The sequence below is a fragment of the Oratosquilla oratoria genome, chromosome 42, assembly GCF_046742065.1.
Source record: "Oratosquilla oratoria isolate Oo_2021 chromosome 42, ASM4674206v1, whole genome shotgun sequence".
Classification (NCBI taxonomy): Eukaryota; Metazoa; Arthropoda; class Malacostraca; order Stomatopoda; family Squillidae; genus Oratosquilla; species Oratosquilla oratoria.
This window is the reverse complement of record NC_134818.1, coordinates 38,507,703-38,521,471: the sequence shown is the minus strand read 5'-3', so window position 1 is coordinate 38,521,471 and position 13,769 is coordinate 38,507,703. Positions and strand designations below refer to the sequence as shown.

The window sequence follows — 13,769 nt, the reverse complement described above, 5'->3', positions numbered from 1 at the left end:
CTCTATGAATTATTATTCACACTGTATTCAATGAATGATGATTACAATGAGACTTTATGATTAATAAATATGATTGAAAAGTGTGATTTGGTTAGTATGATCAAGTCAATCATGGAAAGACAAGGCGTTTTTATTAGGATAAAAATATCAATTAGTGCCTAGTACATTTACAGTTTCTTCTGTGTCCCTCCTACAATAGAAAGGATGTGGATGTTGCCTTTTACACACAAAAAAAAGTCATAATTCTTCGATATTAAATGGGCGTTCGATTTCATTACAGTTTTATGTGACTTGCAGTGGTGATCGCTGTTTTAATTAATTTTCTTAATAGTTTACTGATTTTACTGGTGGGATTATGGAAAATGCAATGGCAGCGGTTTGAATGCATTACAAATTGATGCAAATTGTAGCAGCGATGTCTTCATTCGAAGTTAAGGCAGTTCATGAATGTTGTTTGTTTCACGGACTACGTCACGACAATGGGAGGTAGGAACGCTCGCGAACCTTTTTAAATATATATATATATATATATATATATATATATATATATATATATATATATATATAAACTTTGACCAAAGAATTTCTCCGCAGAATTGGATATCTCTTGTTGGGGGCCCGTGGCTCCGAGGAACCTGCCCACGACCATTGGGTTACCTCATAGTTGAAAAAAAAAAAAAAAAAAAAAATGTCTGGACTGAGTGTAGGACAGTTTATCATAGAGTGTTCTGCATCATCGGTGCGGTGGTTGCCCCGAAGTCACCTTGGTGCCTGGTGACAGGTCAGTCCTGTGCCTTTAGAACTTTAGCGGGAGAGCGGACTCACGGTCGCTCATGGTTAAAATATTATCTTTTCAAACTAGTGAGGAGGCGTGTGCACAGCACACATTCCTGATTATTCTCCCAAACTTATTTCTTTTTACTACGAAAGTCAGATGAAATTAGAGGTAAGCGTTTTATATTTTAGTGTGAAAGCAGCTTTTCACCTTACTCTCAAAGTGTAGGCCTTATGGTCTCTCGCAGTCTCCTCCATTCTTCTGTTCTTGTATTCTTATCCACGCCGGATTTTGGTCAATACCCAATCTATAACTAAAATTACTCACAACGGGTATTTCGGTAAAATGATCAATGCTGGCTTTATAATGTTAAAGGTAATTTTAACAAAGAAACGGTTACCTACGCATCGAGGAACAAAAGCGTCATATTCTAGAAGAATCTTCGTAGGTACAGTCACAATCAAAAGTTTTAGCCCACCCAGAGATTTTCATGACACAAAATTCGAAATCGTTGCCTGGCACCTTATTTTTTATCTATTCAATAAAATTACCTAAGCGTAAGCTTAATGCTACATAGGAAAATACGTCACATATTCGGAAAAAACAAATCATATTGACATTGTGAGAACTGTCGCGTGGACCAAAACTTTTGTTCGCGACAAATGTACAAAAATAAATAAATAAATAAATAAATAAATGAATGAATGAATGAATGAATAAATAAATAAATAAATAAATAAATAAATAAATAAATAAATAAATAAATAAATACATAAATAAAAGAATAAATAAATAAATAAATAAAAGAATAAATAAATAAATAAATAAATAAATAAATAAATAAATAAATAAATAAATAAATAAATAAATAAATAAATAAATAAATAAATAAATAAATAAATAAATAAATAAATAAATAAATAAATAAAATAAAATAAAATAAATATATTAAACAGATCCAAAATATCCTAAGATGCGTTTAAGATACACAGAAACTAACCATCTTTTTGCAGGTGCCATGAAGTCGGACAAAGAAAAAAATAATATTCGTTAGATTGAAAAAGACTGTCAACAAAATTTCATGTACAGTCCTAGAATACCTTATGAAAGTTCAACAAGATACAACCAGCTCGTCGGCTCTTCAAATTACAAAGAAAATTTATTCTTTTCATGAAGATAAATCGACATCAATACAATGAAACTTTTTTCCAGAACGTCCTTGTAAACCAATCTAAATAATATACTTGTTTGAACAAGAATACTTAATGAATCCTGAATATAGCCACAAGAAAAATGTCCGCATGGCTTTCGTAATAAAAGTTAATAAGACAAAATATTGGGGAGATGTTCGTATAAAAACAAAGTTGCTAATGCACATGTTGCACACCGCCGAAGCCAGTGTGCTTCGTAACCTTTCCCCTTATCAACGACTAAGCGACATGGCAGAAGACCGTTAAGTAACCATCATCATCATCTCTCATGCTCCTGCAGGAAGCCCCTCAAAGAACTGGTATAGATAAAAACGCATCGTTGAATGTAAAGTAGTTTTAGTATTCAAGTGTGGGTCGGGGACAAAAAGTTAACTGAAGATCCTCTTGGTCAAGGCCAAAATCCAGGTAATATCTGTCGAGATAGAGGTACTATGTTACTGAATAGAATAGACTGGCAACAACCAGAACATGATTACAAGTATCCTTCATCATGAACACATGACAATGTGTACAAAAACGCATACAGTATACATGTAAAGAAGGTAATGTATATGTGTACAGTGTCTATGGGGGCGGCGAGCTGGCACTGTCGAGATGATTTAGGGAATAACAAACGACTTAAATTCGTTTGCCGGCGGTAATCAGGTTTCAGAGGTTGAAGCGAGGTTCACACGAACAATGTTTCGGCACCAAGTTCCCGTTTTCTCGGCAGCTTTTTTCTACTTTGCTCGTGTGAATTGCCATTCACACGAACAAAGCGGGAAAAAGCTGACGAGAAAACGGGAACTTGGTGCCGAAACATTGCTCGTGTGAACCGCGCGTAAGATGTTCCGCGGGAATTATCCCCAGGGTGTCTCAGTTTGCGCTGTTTTATACAACAATTGTTTTATTCATTTATGGAGCTGATATTTTTCTTTATGCCATGGATGGTGTATCGACCAATGCCAAACATGTCACTGAATAAAGTCATTGTAAAATGAGTCAACAGAGTCGGCAATGATTTGTTCCTTTGCATATATAATCCCTACAGATCAAGCAACAAATCGTGGTACTTAAGGTGCGTTCTCATTTGCGTTTTATAGTCCTAGTACTATATTTAGGTGTGTTAAACTGGGCTCACCATTTGTGTTTTATATTAGCAATACATCAATAACATTTGCAATGTAGTTTACTCAAGTGCTAAAAAAAAAAAAAAAAAAGAAAAAAAAATTCAACCCAGCGAACGATGAAGTACTATGTCTTCCCTGAATGGGAGAATTCGTAAAGTGTCATTAGTGTATCTACTTCCTTGTCGTCAGGGGCTCCAGCCATTTCTGTAGCCAAAAACCTACTCTTTGATATACCTGGGAATAATAACACAATCGCATCTTTCCTTACAAATCAGTGGATATACGCAATTTCCTATGAGAGGTCAGGTCATGACAAAACTAACCCGACAGAATGTCGAGGTACACTCTATGTCCTTCTAGGAGACGAGCGTGTTGCACAAAAGGAAAAGGAATCCAGCTTCAGCCACGACACGCTCAACTTATCAGCATAGAAGTCTGAATCCCGGGTGGCTCAGAGGTATAGCTCTCACTTCACGCACGTCTGACCTGAGTTCAAATTCTGGGGGGAGACGAAAGTAGATGCTGGTCGTCAAGCCCCATACGTAACTATTACGTATGTTTGCGCCCTGTCAGGTTCGTATGATGCTTTTTACGTATAACACACATACAATAATGCCTATATTATCTGGGTGAAGGGAGGCCATGCCTGCATGGCAGAAAACACTTCTTCGACCTGTTTTTCTCTCAGGTTTCCTATCGAAGCATTGTCCTCTGCATAGCGTGATAGGCTGTAATCAACCAACTAACACAAATTGCTTGGGTTTACATACGAGATTGGAAACAGCATGAGTTCCCCTTCAGTAAGATTAAATGGGAAGGCAAGAGGGAGCAGGCCCATCCTCCATAGGGACTCACCTCTTTAAGACTTCCGTTGATATAATCATGACTAAAGAAAAACATATGAACAAAATGTGCACGCATTCCCAGGAAACTAATCACTGAGTTTATTCCTGCCTGTGTGTGAAATCTAATAAGACCTTGAGACCCATTCTTAAAAGATTCTACTCGTCCTTTCCCATCATTTCATGCTTAATTAACAATAAATAGATAAATAAATAAATAAATGAATAAATAAATAAAATAAGATAGAACAAAAATAAAAGAATAAAAGAGACCAAAACAGTCCAAAGGCCCACTGAAATGAGGAAAAGACTTCAAACACCTGTTACAGTGTCGTGATATCCATTGTCAGTTCTATCCTGATGACGTCTGGCTTGGCGCTAAATTTGCGTAATTTAGCAAGTTATTACATGTACTGCACACACACACACACACGCACACACACACACATACACACACATACACACACACACACACACACACACACACACACACACACACACACACACACACACACACACACACACACACACACACACACACACACACACACACACACACACACACACACACACACACACACACACACACACACACATATATATATATATATATATATATATATATATGTATGTATATATATATATATATATATATACATATATATATATATATATATATACATATATATATATACGTATACATGCACATATACATATGCATATACATATACTCGTACATATACATATGCATGTACCTATACATATACATATACATATACGTATACATATACATATACATATACATATACATATACATATACATATACATATACATATACATATACATATACATATACATATACACATACATATACATATGTATACACATGTATATATACATATACAGTACATACACGTATACACATACATAGACATTACATTATAACATTACATTATATGTGTTACCCTTTCGTCTGTCATTTCTCTTCCTCTCTCCATCAGAATATCAAGGGTTCACCGTTGAGAGGTCACGGATACTCGATGGCACCGGTTATACCTTGAGCGAGGCATATATATAGGGCAAGGCAGGTTAGCCACAACATCACAGACACTCCAGCCTTCGTCATGTTCACTGTAAGTGCCTGTCTGCGCTTTCCCATTTGTACCTTGGTAAGAGGTCTCTGAAACTGCATCTCTCGTGCTGCTCTAACACTGTAACGTATGTATAATTGTTTTGTACAGATCGTGCTCACCTGTCTGGTCGCCACGGCCCTGGCCGACACCGGATACTACGTGGCTCCCCCTGCTTCCTCCGGTGGTGGAGGTGGTCGCCGAGTGGTGGATGTGGTGCCCATCATCAGGGACGACCGCGTACACCCGGATGCCGCCGGTATCTACAGCTTCGACGTGGAGACCGGTGACGGCATCAGGCGCAGCGAGCAGGGAGGTCACGGTGGTTCCCAACAGGGCAAAGTCTCCTTCACCTTCCCCGACGGACAGGTCTTCGATCTCAGCTTCGTTGCCGACGCCAACGGCTACCAGCCCGAATCGCCCTTCCTACCCGTGGCACCCGCCTTCCCCCACCCAATCCCACAGTTCGTTCTCGACCAGATTGAGTTCGCCCGCCAGCAGGACGAGGCCAGGGCCCGTGGAGGATCCGGGTCCACCCCCAGCAGGAGCTATGGTACTCCCAACTAAACTCATGCGTGCAACCTTCTTCACTCCGTCACTCTAATTCCATCACATATTTATGGATGTTGAACATCTCATTTTTTCATCAAATAAACTCGAGAGTATAAATGATCTGGTTTTCATTTGATTCAAATAACACAGATACATGCAAAAAATTAATGAATAGATATATAGATAAATAATAGATAGATAAATAGATAATATATAGACAGATGAATAAATAAGATAAGAATAAATAAACTCGAGATGAATTCTAAGTGATCTGATTTTCATACACGTTTACTTAGAAATTAATTGTTGAATAAAACACACACACACAAAATAGACCCACAGACTTGCTTAGTTTATACACAAAACCTGCAGCACAAGTGAATCTTATGTATTTTTTTTATATAAATTTGGTTTAGAAACGGGACAACATGAACACTAATCTAATATACTACAATTGGGCAAATAAAGTTATGTAAACACTTATATACGAGCGCGAGTGCATGTCACTGTTGTTCTTGGTTTTGTGACAGAGCTTGCACTTCGTGATCCACAAACGTATGTGGAGACACTGTTCAGGGGTGACTATAGAACGACTGATTTTTAAAGACTAAAGACATCCTAGCCAAGAAGGAGACAATCGAGATCAACATATATCTCTCCCTCTGTCAGTTCAAAAGCTTCATCCTTTTTTATTCTTGAATAAAAAGAAGCCAATTCAATTATAAGCGAAAGGAACATCATCAAACCAAAAGAAAAAATGATTAATATAGCTGCAGCAGTGTTACAAGATTTCAGTAAAATGGTAAAGATAAATTTAACAAACACGTTACAGAAACAGCTATTCCGTAATCTGCCACAAACAGCGTGGAGGAAATATTTTCTCATCCATCTAGACGAAGAAAAATTGGTGTAATCTATATAGCCTGGGGGCAAATCTCCATTATTCGAGTACAGCAAGAAAGCAATAGGGTGCTTGCTGCACTGCAAAAAACTCTAGAAAACTGTACATGAAGCTTTACGTTGACCAAAATTATTTAGAATATATATATATGCAGAGAAACAAACATACACGGGTATACGGGATTTGTGTTCCCATAAACTGGAACGACGAGGGGGGCGGCGATTCAGGTGATTCTTCAGGTACCCCACGACCCAAAGCTACACCACCTCTCTTCGAGGTGAGCTCACCGAAATCAGGGTTTGTGTAAGCTACCTGAGTTCACCGAAGTCAGGGTTTGTGTAAGCTACCTGATACCTCCAAACAGCATCTTGCAGATTGCCCAACTCCTCTTGCTGAAGAACATCCATCCATCACATAACTAAACTAGCGCAGAGTTTCTAAAATTATTACTGCCGTGGTCTCCCCCAAGCCAACTTGAGTTCGTGGTTACCCTAACCATTGCATACTGCATGTTACTGCATCTTGGGAAGTATATATAGTAATGCTTGTAGTTTGGATAGAACTATGGACTATAAGCTCCTATTCCAGTTTAAATCAGTTTACTTTATGATATGGATGAACATTTTATCCGAAATAAAGTTATATAACGACAGAGAATCCATATGCGATCAATAACTTATGGATACAGTCCCAGCGTCCACAGAGCGAAAAGCAAGTTGCCTCTTTACTCAATATCGATATTTCAAATCTTCGATTACAGAGATAACTCGAATGAGGCCGGACTCAACTAGATAGGATGTGAGAACAACTCCACAGGATATTTCAAGCAACCGTGTTAACTTTATGATATATCATCTTAAAGGCATCAAATGCAAATTGCTCGTTTCTTCAGTCCCTCAGGTTTCATTTGCTATCGCCGGCTTTGCACAAACTACCGTGCTGAGGAGCTACAAAGAAAAGTATTTTGATGTTGGTTTAAGTAAATTTCTTTTCGTTTATAGTGGCTGTTGTAACATGTGTTTGGCTATAAAGGAGTAATTTCCTGTTCAGCCATTATTTACCAGAACTTATAGTTTAATGATTGTTTATACTTGAAAAAGATCATACAAATTTTCTATTTCCAATGACAGAAGCAATAACGCAGTTACAGTTAAAGAGTGTACCAGTGTGACCTATGAATTTGTTCTGTGACCCAATATTTTCATCACTTTATCATGTGTTCCTTGGAAATTTGTAATGAGATCCGGAAGGGTCACATTTCTCACGTTGATAAACGTTCAACTATCGTGTGTCTCATTACTCAGGCTAGATCCGACAACTCCCAGCCAGCAAGGGTGCCAAAACCTTAGACAAACAGGGATTCAAATGGTGTCTAAAACCAGTTCAACACACGCAACTAACGATTGTAGACAGGTAAGTTAAGTTTATTGAAGCTGGCAGACTACAGGTAGAAATGATGGAGCACAAGAGTTTCCAAAAGTTTTTGCAAAAAGAAACTCATTTATTCATGGGGTCCGACATTAGAATACATATTCGAGGTTCAATTTTGCATGAATTGTTAAGTCAGTGACTCAGATGATGAAAATGCCATATCGTTCAAGTAACGGTGCGATTGTTCAGAAATATTTCAGAGAAAGAGTGCAGGGCGTTTGAAGCTATTTCAAAATTACGATTCTTTTATGAACAGGTCCGGCGTTTTGACAATTTAAAGGCAGTTACGATAATAAAAGTGGAGTCGAAATATGCAAACGATGTCCTTTTCATTCGTGTACTGAACGAAAGAAAATGTAAATATTCATTCTGCGATCGAATGCAAAGCGTTACCACTGCATTATGGGGTGACACTAAGCGTTCTTATGGTCTCGGGGTTTCGGATGTACATGGCAAATGATCATAAATCTCTTCTGCTATCTTTATTTTTTTCCCAGTACCTGGTCAGATACACGTGGACTCCGATGATATATGTCAATGGATGACATCAAGTTAGAAGTTCTGTAAGATCGAATCGGTAATGGATGCGACATATTGCAATGGTCTTTAGTGAAAAAAAGCAATGCCAGCAAAAGACCTTTCGGTCCACAATGAGGTCGAACAGAGTAAACAAAAGCACAAATATATATACACAGGCAAGTGTGTAAATAAACAAAATAACTAATTGGTAGACATTACTGCATATCGCTCTGTTGTCCATCCTAGAGACTATCAAATCATCGAATTGTTTCTCATTTCCGCCTACACGGTAAGTTTATTCCACTCACTGACTATCTGGCTGGAGAAAATGGTTTTTCTTACTTTTACATCACAGAAGGAAGAATAGCACCTCACATTGGAAGTTTCTTTCGGGAAAAAAGATAGATATAAAAAAGGAGAATGGACTTGTGAGTATGAAGAAGTGCGAGTATGTAGGTAATCCAAAGGATTAGAAAGGGTTACGAAGAAGGAGCATGCCGACAGGAGACCTTTTGGTCCATAACTAGGTCGGATGCGAAAAAATTATAATAATGATAAATAGATAAATAAACAAAAATTTTAATAATATAAACAGTAATAAATAATATGAATAATGAATAAACAAATAGGTATAGTTAAATGATAAACAAACAGGTAAATAGTAAATAACAATAAATTGACAGATAACTAATAATAAATAAATATCAAGTAAATAATAAACAGACAAATAATAACAAACAAATAATATAAAATAAATGGCAGGCATTACAGCATCTTGCTTAGGTGTTTATCTAAACGAATCTTAAAGCTTCAAACTGAACTACATTGCACTGCCTCTGCAGGAAGTTTATTCCATTCATTAACTACACGGTTGGCGAAGTTATTTCTACCCACTTCCAAATTAAATCTATTTCCTGACAGTTTGAGACCATTATTTCTTGTCGGATTCTCATTCAGTGTGAAAATTTTGTCACTTTTGATGTTGTCAATTCCCTTTAGAATCTTAGATACCTGTACCAAGTCACTTCTGAGTCTACGTTTTTTTAGGGAAAACACTCATATGTTTTAGTAAATTTTCGTTTGGTTTATTTTTAATATTTGGAATCAGTTTTGTGGCTCGCCGTTGTACTTTTTTCCAATCTGTCAATGTCTTTAATGAGATTCGGTGACCATACGGAAACAGCATATTCCAAATGTAGATTTATATAGCTTGTGAGAGATGGACTTTTGAAGTCAAAAGATCGCGCAATCAGTCCTAGAATCTTATTTACATAAGAACATAAGAATGAAGGAGACTCCAAGAGACCATAAGGCCTACACTAGGCAGCTCCGTATCCATCACCACCTGTCATCCCCATCCATAAAGTTGTCTAATCGTTTCTTAAAACAACTGATAGTTTCAGCGCTTACTACATGGTTACTAAGTCTATTCCATTCGTCGACCACCCTATTAGTAAACCAATTTTTGCCTATTTCTTTCTTAAATCTATATTTGTACAGTTTAAAACCATTACTGCGAGTCCTGCCCTGTTGTTTTAATATGATGACCTTGTTTGCATCACCCTTGTTAAAGCCTTTGATCCACTTGAAGACCTCTATTAGATCACCCCGCACTCTGCTTTCTCAGAGCTTGAAATACACTGCTTGGATGATTTGAGATCGTTACTGATAATTACGTCGAGATCCTTTTCACTATCCACTTTTGTTATCGTACTTACTGTTATTTTTACCTTTGTGCATAACGTTGTATTTACTTGTGTTAAATTTCATTAACCACCTTTCAGACCATTGCTGTAGCTTATCTAAATCTTCTTGAATATCCAATTAATTTAAGTGATCATTTGCCATTCCGCACAGTTTCATATCATCAGCAAATTTGGAGACAATAGATTTCAGTCCGTGGTCTATCCTAATAACATCCGCATTGAACAAAATGTACGCTGTCCCTGTATGTGAGGAGCCTACGCCAGAAGTCGCGTAGATGTGACCGGAGTCGTCACATTTGCCCTATCCACTTGGACTGTTAAGGAAGGTTATATTTATTGCTGGGAATCGGAGCGGGGTGCGGGATTCGAATCCACAACTAAGCAAATGTGAGACCCCAACGGGCTGGGTTTTTGTCCATTGGGGTTTTGTCCGTTGGGGTTTTGTCCGTACCCCCCTTGGTCAAAATGTAATCTTCCCCAACATTGAATTTCAGGAAATTCCTGATATTGATGCTGTCCGATCGGTAAAATTACACTGTGGCCGGGATGTATGCTTTCAATGCTTTCATCCAATATGAAAAGTCATGGGTGGTCAAAGGTTGTATAGAATGGCCCCATCTGATCATTAGCTCATCCACTGTAAAATTAAAGGTAAGGTCATAGTAATTAGATGGGGATGGACATTTTCAGATTGACAAACGATCTATGACTCCATAGCCCCTATTTGTTTCTTTCATTGGTACTGCTGTCAACCTTTTCCATTCATCCCCATGGTATTCCCTTCACCCTCTAGCAAAAACGGTTATGATGTACGATATGTGCTGTATATCAGATGTCTTGGGCGTGATGTTAAACAACTGTATTTCATTAGCTTCGCTAGCTACGGTATATAATTAATGAGTCATGCATCAAATGGAATTAAAAAAATCCATTTCATTATTCAAAATGGATATCACATTACATGTCTAATAAAGAAAAGTTGTTCAGGTAGTCAAGGTTGATCTCATATAAACTGAACAGGGTCCGAGACCACAACTGGAAATATACATTACGAAAAATTCATATTTAGAACAGCTCAATTTGATATGGGTATTCAGAAAACATGTAGACACATACGTTTCACCTATACCTTAACATATAGCTTGGAAATCGGTTACTCAATCCATTTTCTTACTTGACTCGTCAACAATCACTCTCACGATATGCAGAGGTCAAAGGAGCAGATGACACCGTCCGCAATGGCTCGTGGCATATATAAGCACAAGGCGGGTCTGGCTCAACATCACACACGTTCAACACTTCGCCATGTTCACAGCAAGTATCTCTCCTATGTCTCGTACTCATATATATATCAAAAGGTCTTTTCTCTCTTAAAAGAGAGATGGCCAAGTAAAAGCATACACCCATCTCCTACACCCATCCAAAAACCCATTCATCATTATCTCTGGTCTACCACACTACTTGGGTCAGAGAGAATGCAGCAAGGCACAGCAGGGCCCGACACCCGGGGCTGATTTATCCCCACCGCTTCATTTCATGGCGCCCTGCTCCCCCAACCACTCAAGAGTTGTGCAAACCAGACAAGAAATTCCTTAGAACCACGTCATTTCCTCATCCATTTAGAACCACTCCCTACTTACTATCTTCTTGTTCTCTCTCATCTTTTCCTCGACAGACAGTCTCATTGCATCCAAAATCTTCGTTACCCTATCTTTCCACCTCATTCTTGGTTTTCCCCTTAAATTCCCTTCATCAGTTTTTGCTCTTCACTCTTTTTGTTAATCTTTCTTCGTCCATTCTTTACATATACCCAGACTATTTCAGCATACTTCCATCAGCCCTATCTGACAACACCCTGCTCTCCTTCTCATCTTCGTATTTATTATCTTACCTATCCTCGCATCCTTCACCATACATCTTAATTTTTCAAACACGTTTAAACTTAGGTACAGATCTTTTGACCAAAGCATTTCCTAATGACAGTTCATTTTTATGTTCAGATCGTGCTCGCCTGCCTGGTAGCCACGGCTTTGGCTGATACCGGCTACTACGTGGCTCCCCCTGCTTCCTCCGGTGGTGGAGGTGGTCGCCGAGTGGTGGATGTGGTGCCCATCATCAGGGACGACCGCGTACACCCGGATGCCGCCGGTATCTACAGCTTCGACGTGGAGACCGGTGACGGCATCAGGCGCAGCGAACAGGGAGGTCCCGGTGGTTCCCAACAGGGCAAAGTCTCCTTCACCTTCCCCGACGGACAGGTCTTCGATCTCAGCTTCGTTGCTGACGCCAATGGCTATCAGCCACAGTCTCCCTTCCTACCTGTGGCACCCGCCTTCCCCCACCCAATCCCACAGTTCGTTCTCGACCAGATCGAGTTCGCCCGCCAACAGGACGAGGCCAAGGCCCGTGGAGGATCTGTGTCTTCCCCCAGCAGAAGCTACGGGGCTCCCAACTAAACTCATTTATACGCCCTCCTTCACTTCGTCACTCTAGTTCCATCACGTATTTATGATTGTTGAAAATCTTATTTTTTCACAAAATAAATTTAAAAGATATATAAGTCATTTGATTTTCATATTCCTTGCAGTTCATACACATAGACACACACGCGAGCGTGGGCGCGTGCGCACAACACACACACACACACACACACACACACACACACACACACACACACACACACACACACACACACACACACACACACACACACACACACACACACACACACACACACACACACACACACACACACACACACACACACACACACACACACACACACACACACACTCTAATTCATAATGGTTTAATGCATCCCACTATTATTCCTTGGTACTTTGGTGTAAGTTCAAGTCTTTGTAGACTGACATGGTATGTATGTAAAATTTTTGCTGATACTCTATCTCTGCGTTACCGCTGAGATCCGAAAAGACTAACACTTGTTAATACGCTCACCAGACGAATTGCTGTCCGCGTTAAACTCCAAACGCTAGGTATATCTCGTGATCATTTCACTGATAATGAATGATAATAAGGTCATGGTCAGCTGTTAAATTCGATTGTCATCGGCTGTACGAGGTCTTATGGACAACCTAAGGTATTTTCGCAATATTCAACCGATGACATCGATGGTACTCAAAGGGTATTTATTTATTTCTATTTTATTTTATTTTTTTACGTAAGAATATAAGAATGGAGGATTCTGAAAGAGACTATAAGGCCTAACCTAGGTACTTCCATGTCTTTTATCACCTGCCATCCATAAAGCTATCTAATCATCTCTTAAAATAATTAATTGTTTCAGCGCTCACTAAATGGTTACCTAAGCCTATTCCATTCGTTAACCACCCTGTTGGTAAACTAGTTCTTGCCTATTTCCTTCTTAAACCTAGATTTAAGGGAGCACACGCATTCATCTATGTTCATCCACTTCTGATACTGCAAATGAATATCTCTGAACTTCTTTTGAGGCTATCTTTCGTGAAAGCTAATCTGATGATGAGTATAATGTCATGTGGTACCGTTTGCATACATTTAAATGTTATACTGATATTTGAACACATTAACCCTCTGTGAGTTCTATAAACAT

General features: G+C 38.6%; 2 protein-coding genes across 2 annotated transcripts; both read left to right on the top strand.

Annotated features, from left to right (window-relative positions):
* Positions 1-1,120: 1,120 nt before the first annotated feature.
* On the top strand, positions 1,121-5,635 carry LOC143021628 (cuticle protein AM/CP1114-like). Its single transcript, XM_076179236.1, has 2 exons — positions 1,121-1,150; positions 5,180-5,635. The coding sequence occupies exons 1-2, from the start codon at positions 1,121-1,123 to the stop codon at positions 5,633-5,635; spliced, it is 486 nt and encodes a 161-aa protein (XP_076035351.1).
* A 742-nt stretch (positions 5,636-6,377) lies between these two features.
* LOC143021627 (cuticle protein AM/CP1114-like) lies at positions 6,378-12,633 on the top strand. The gene is made up of 2 exons (XM_076179234.1): positions 6,378-6,422; positions 12,178-12,633. Exons 1-2 carry the CDS (start codon positions 6,378-6,380, stop codon positions 12,631-12,633), a joined length of 501 nt encoding a protein of 166 aa, XP_076035349.1.
* Positions 12,634-13,769: the final 1,136 nt, after the last annotated feature.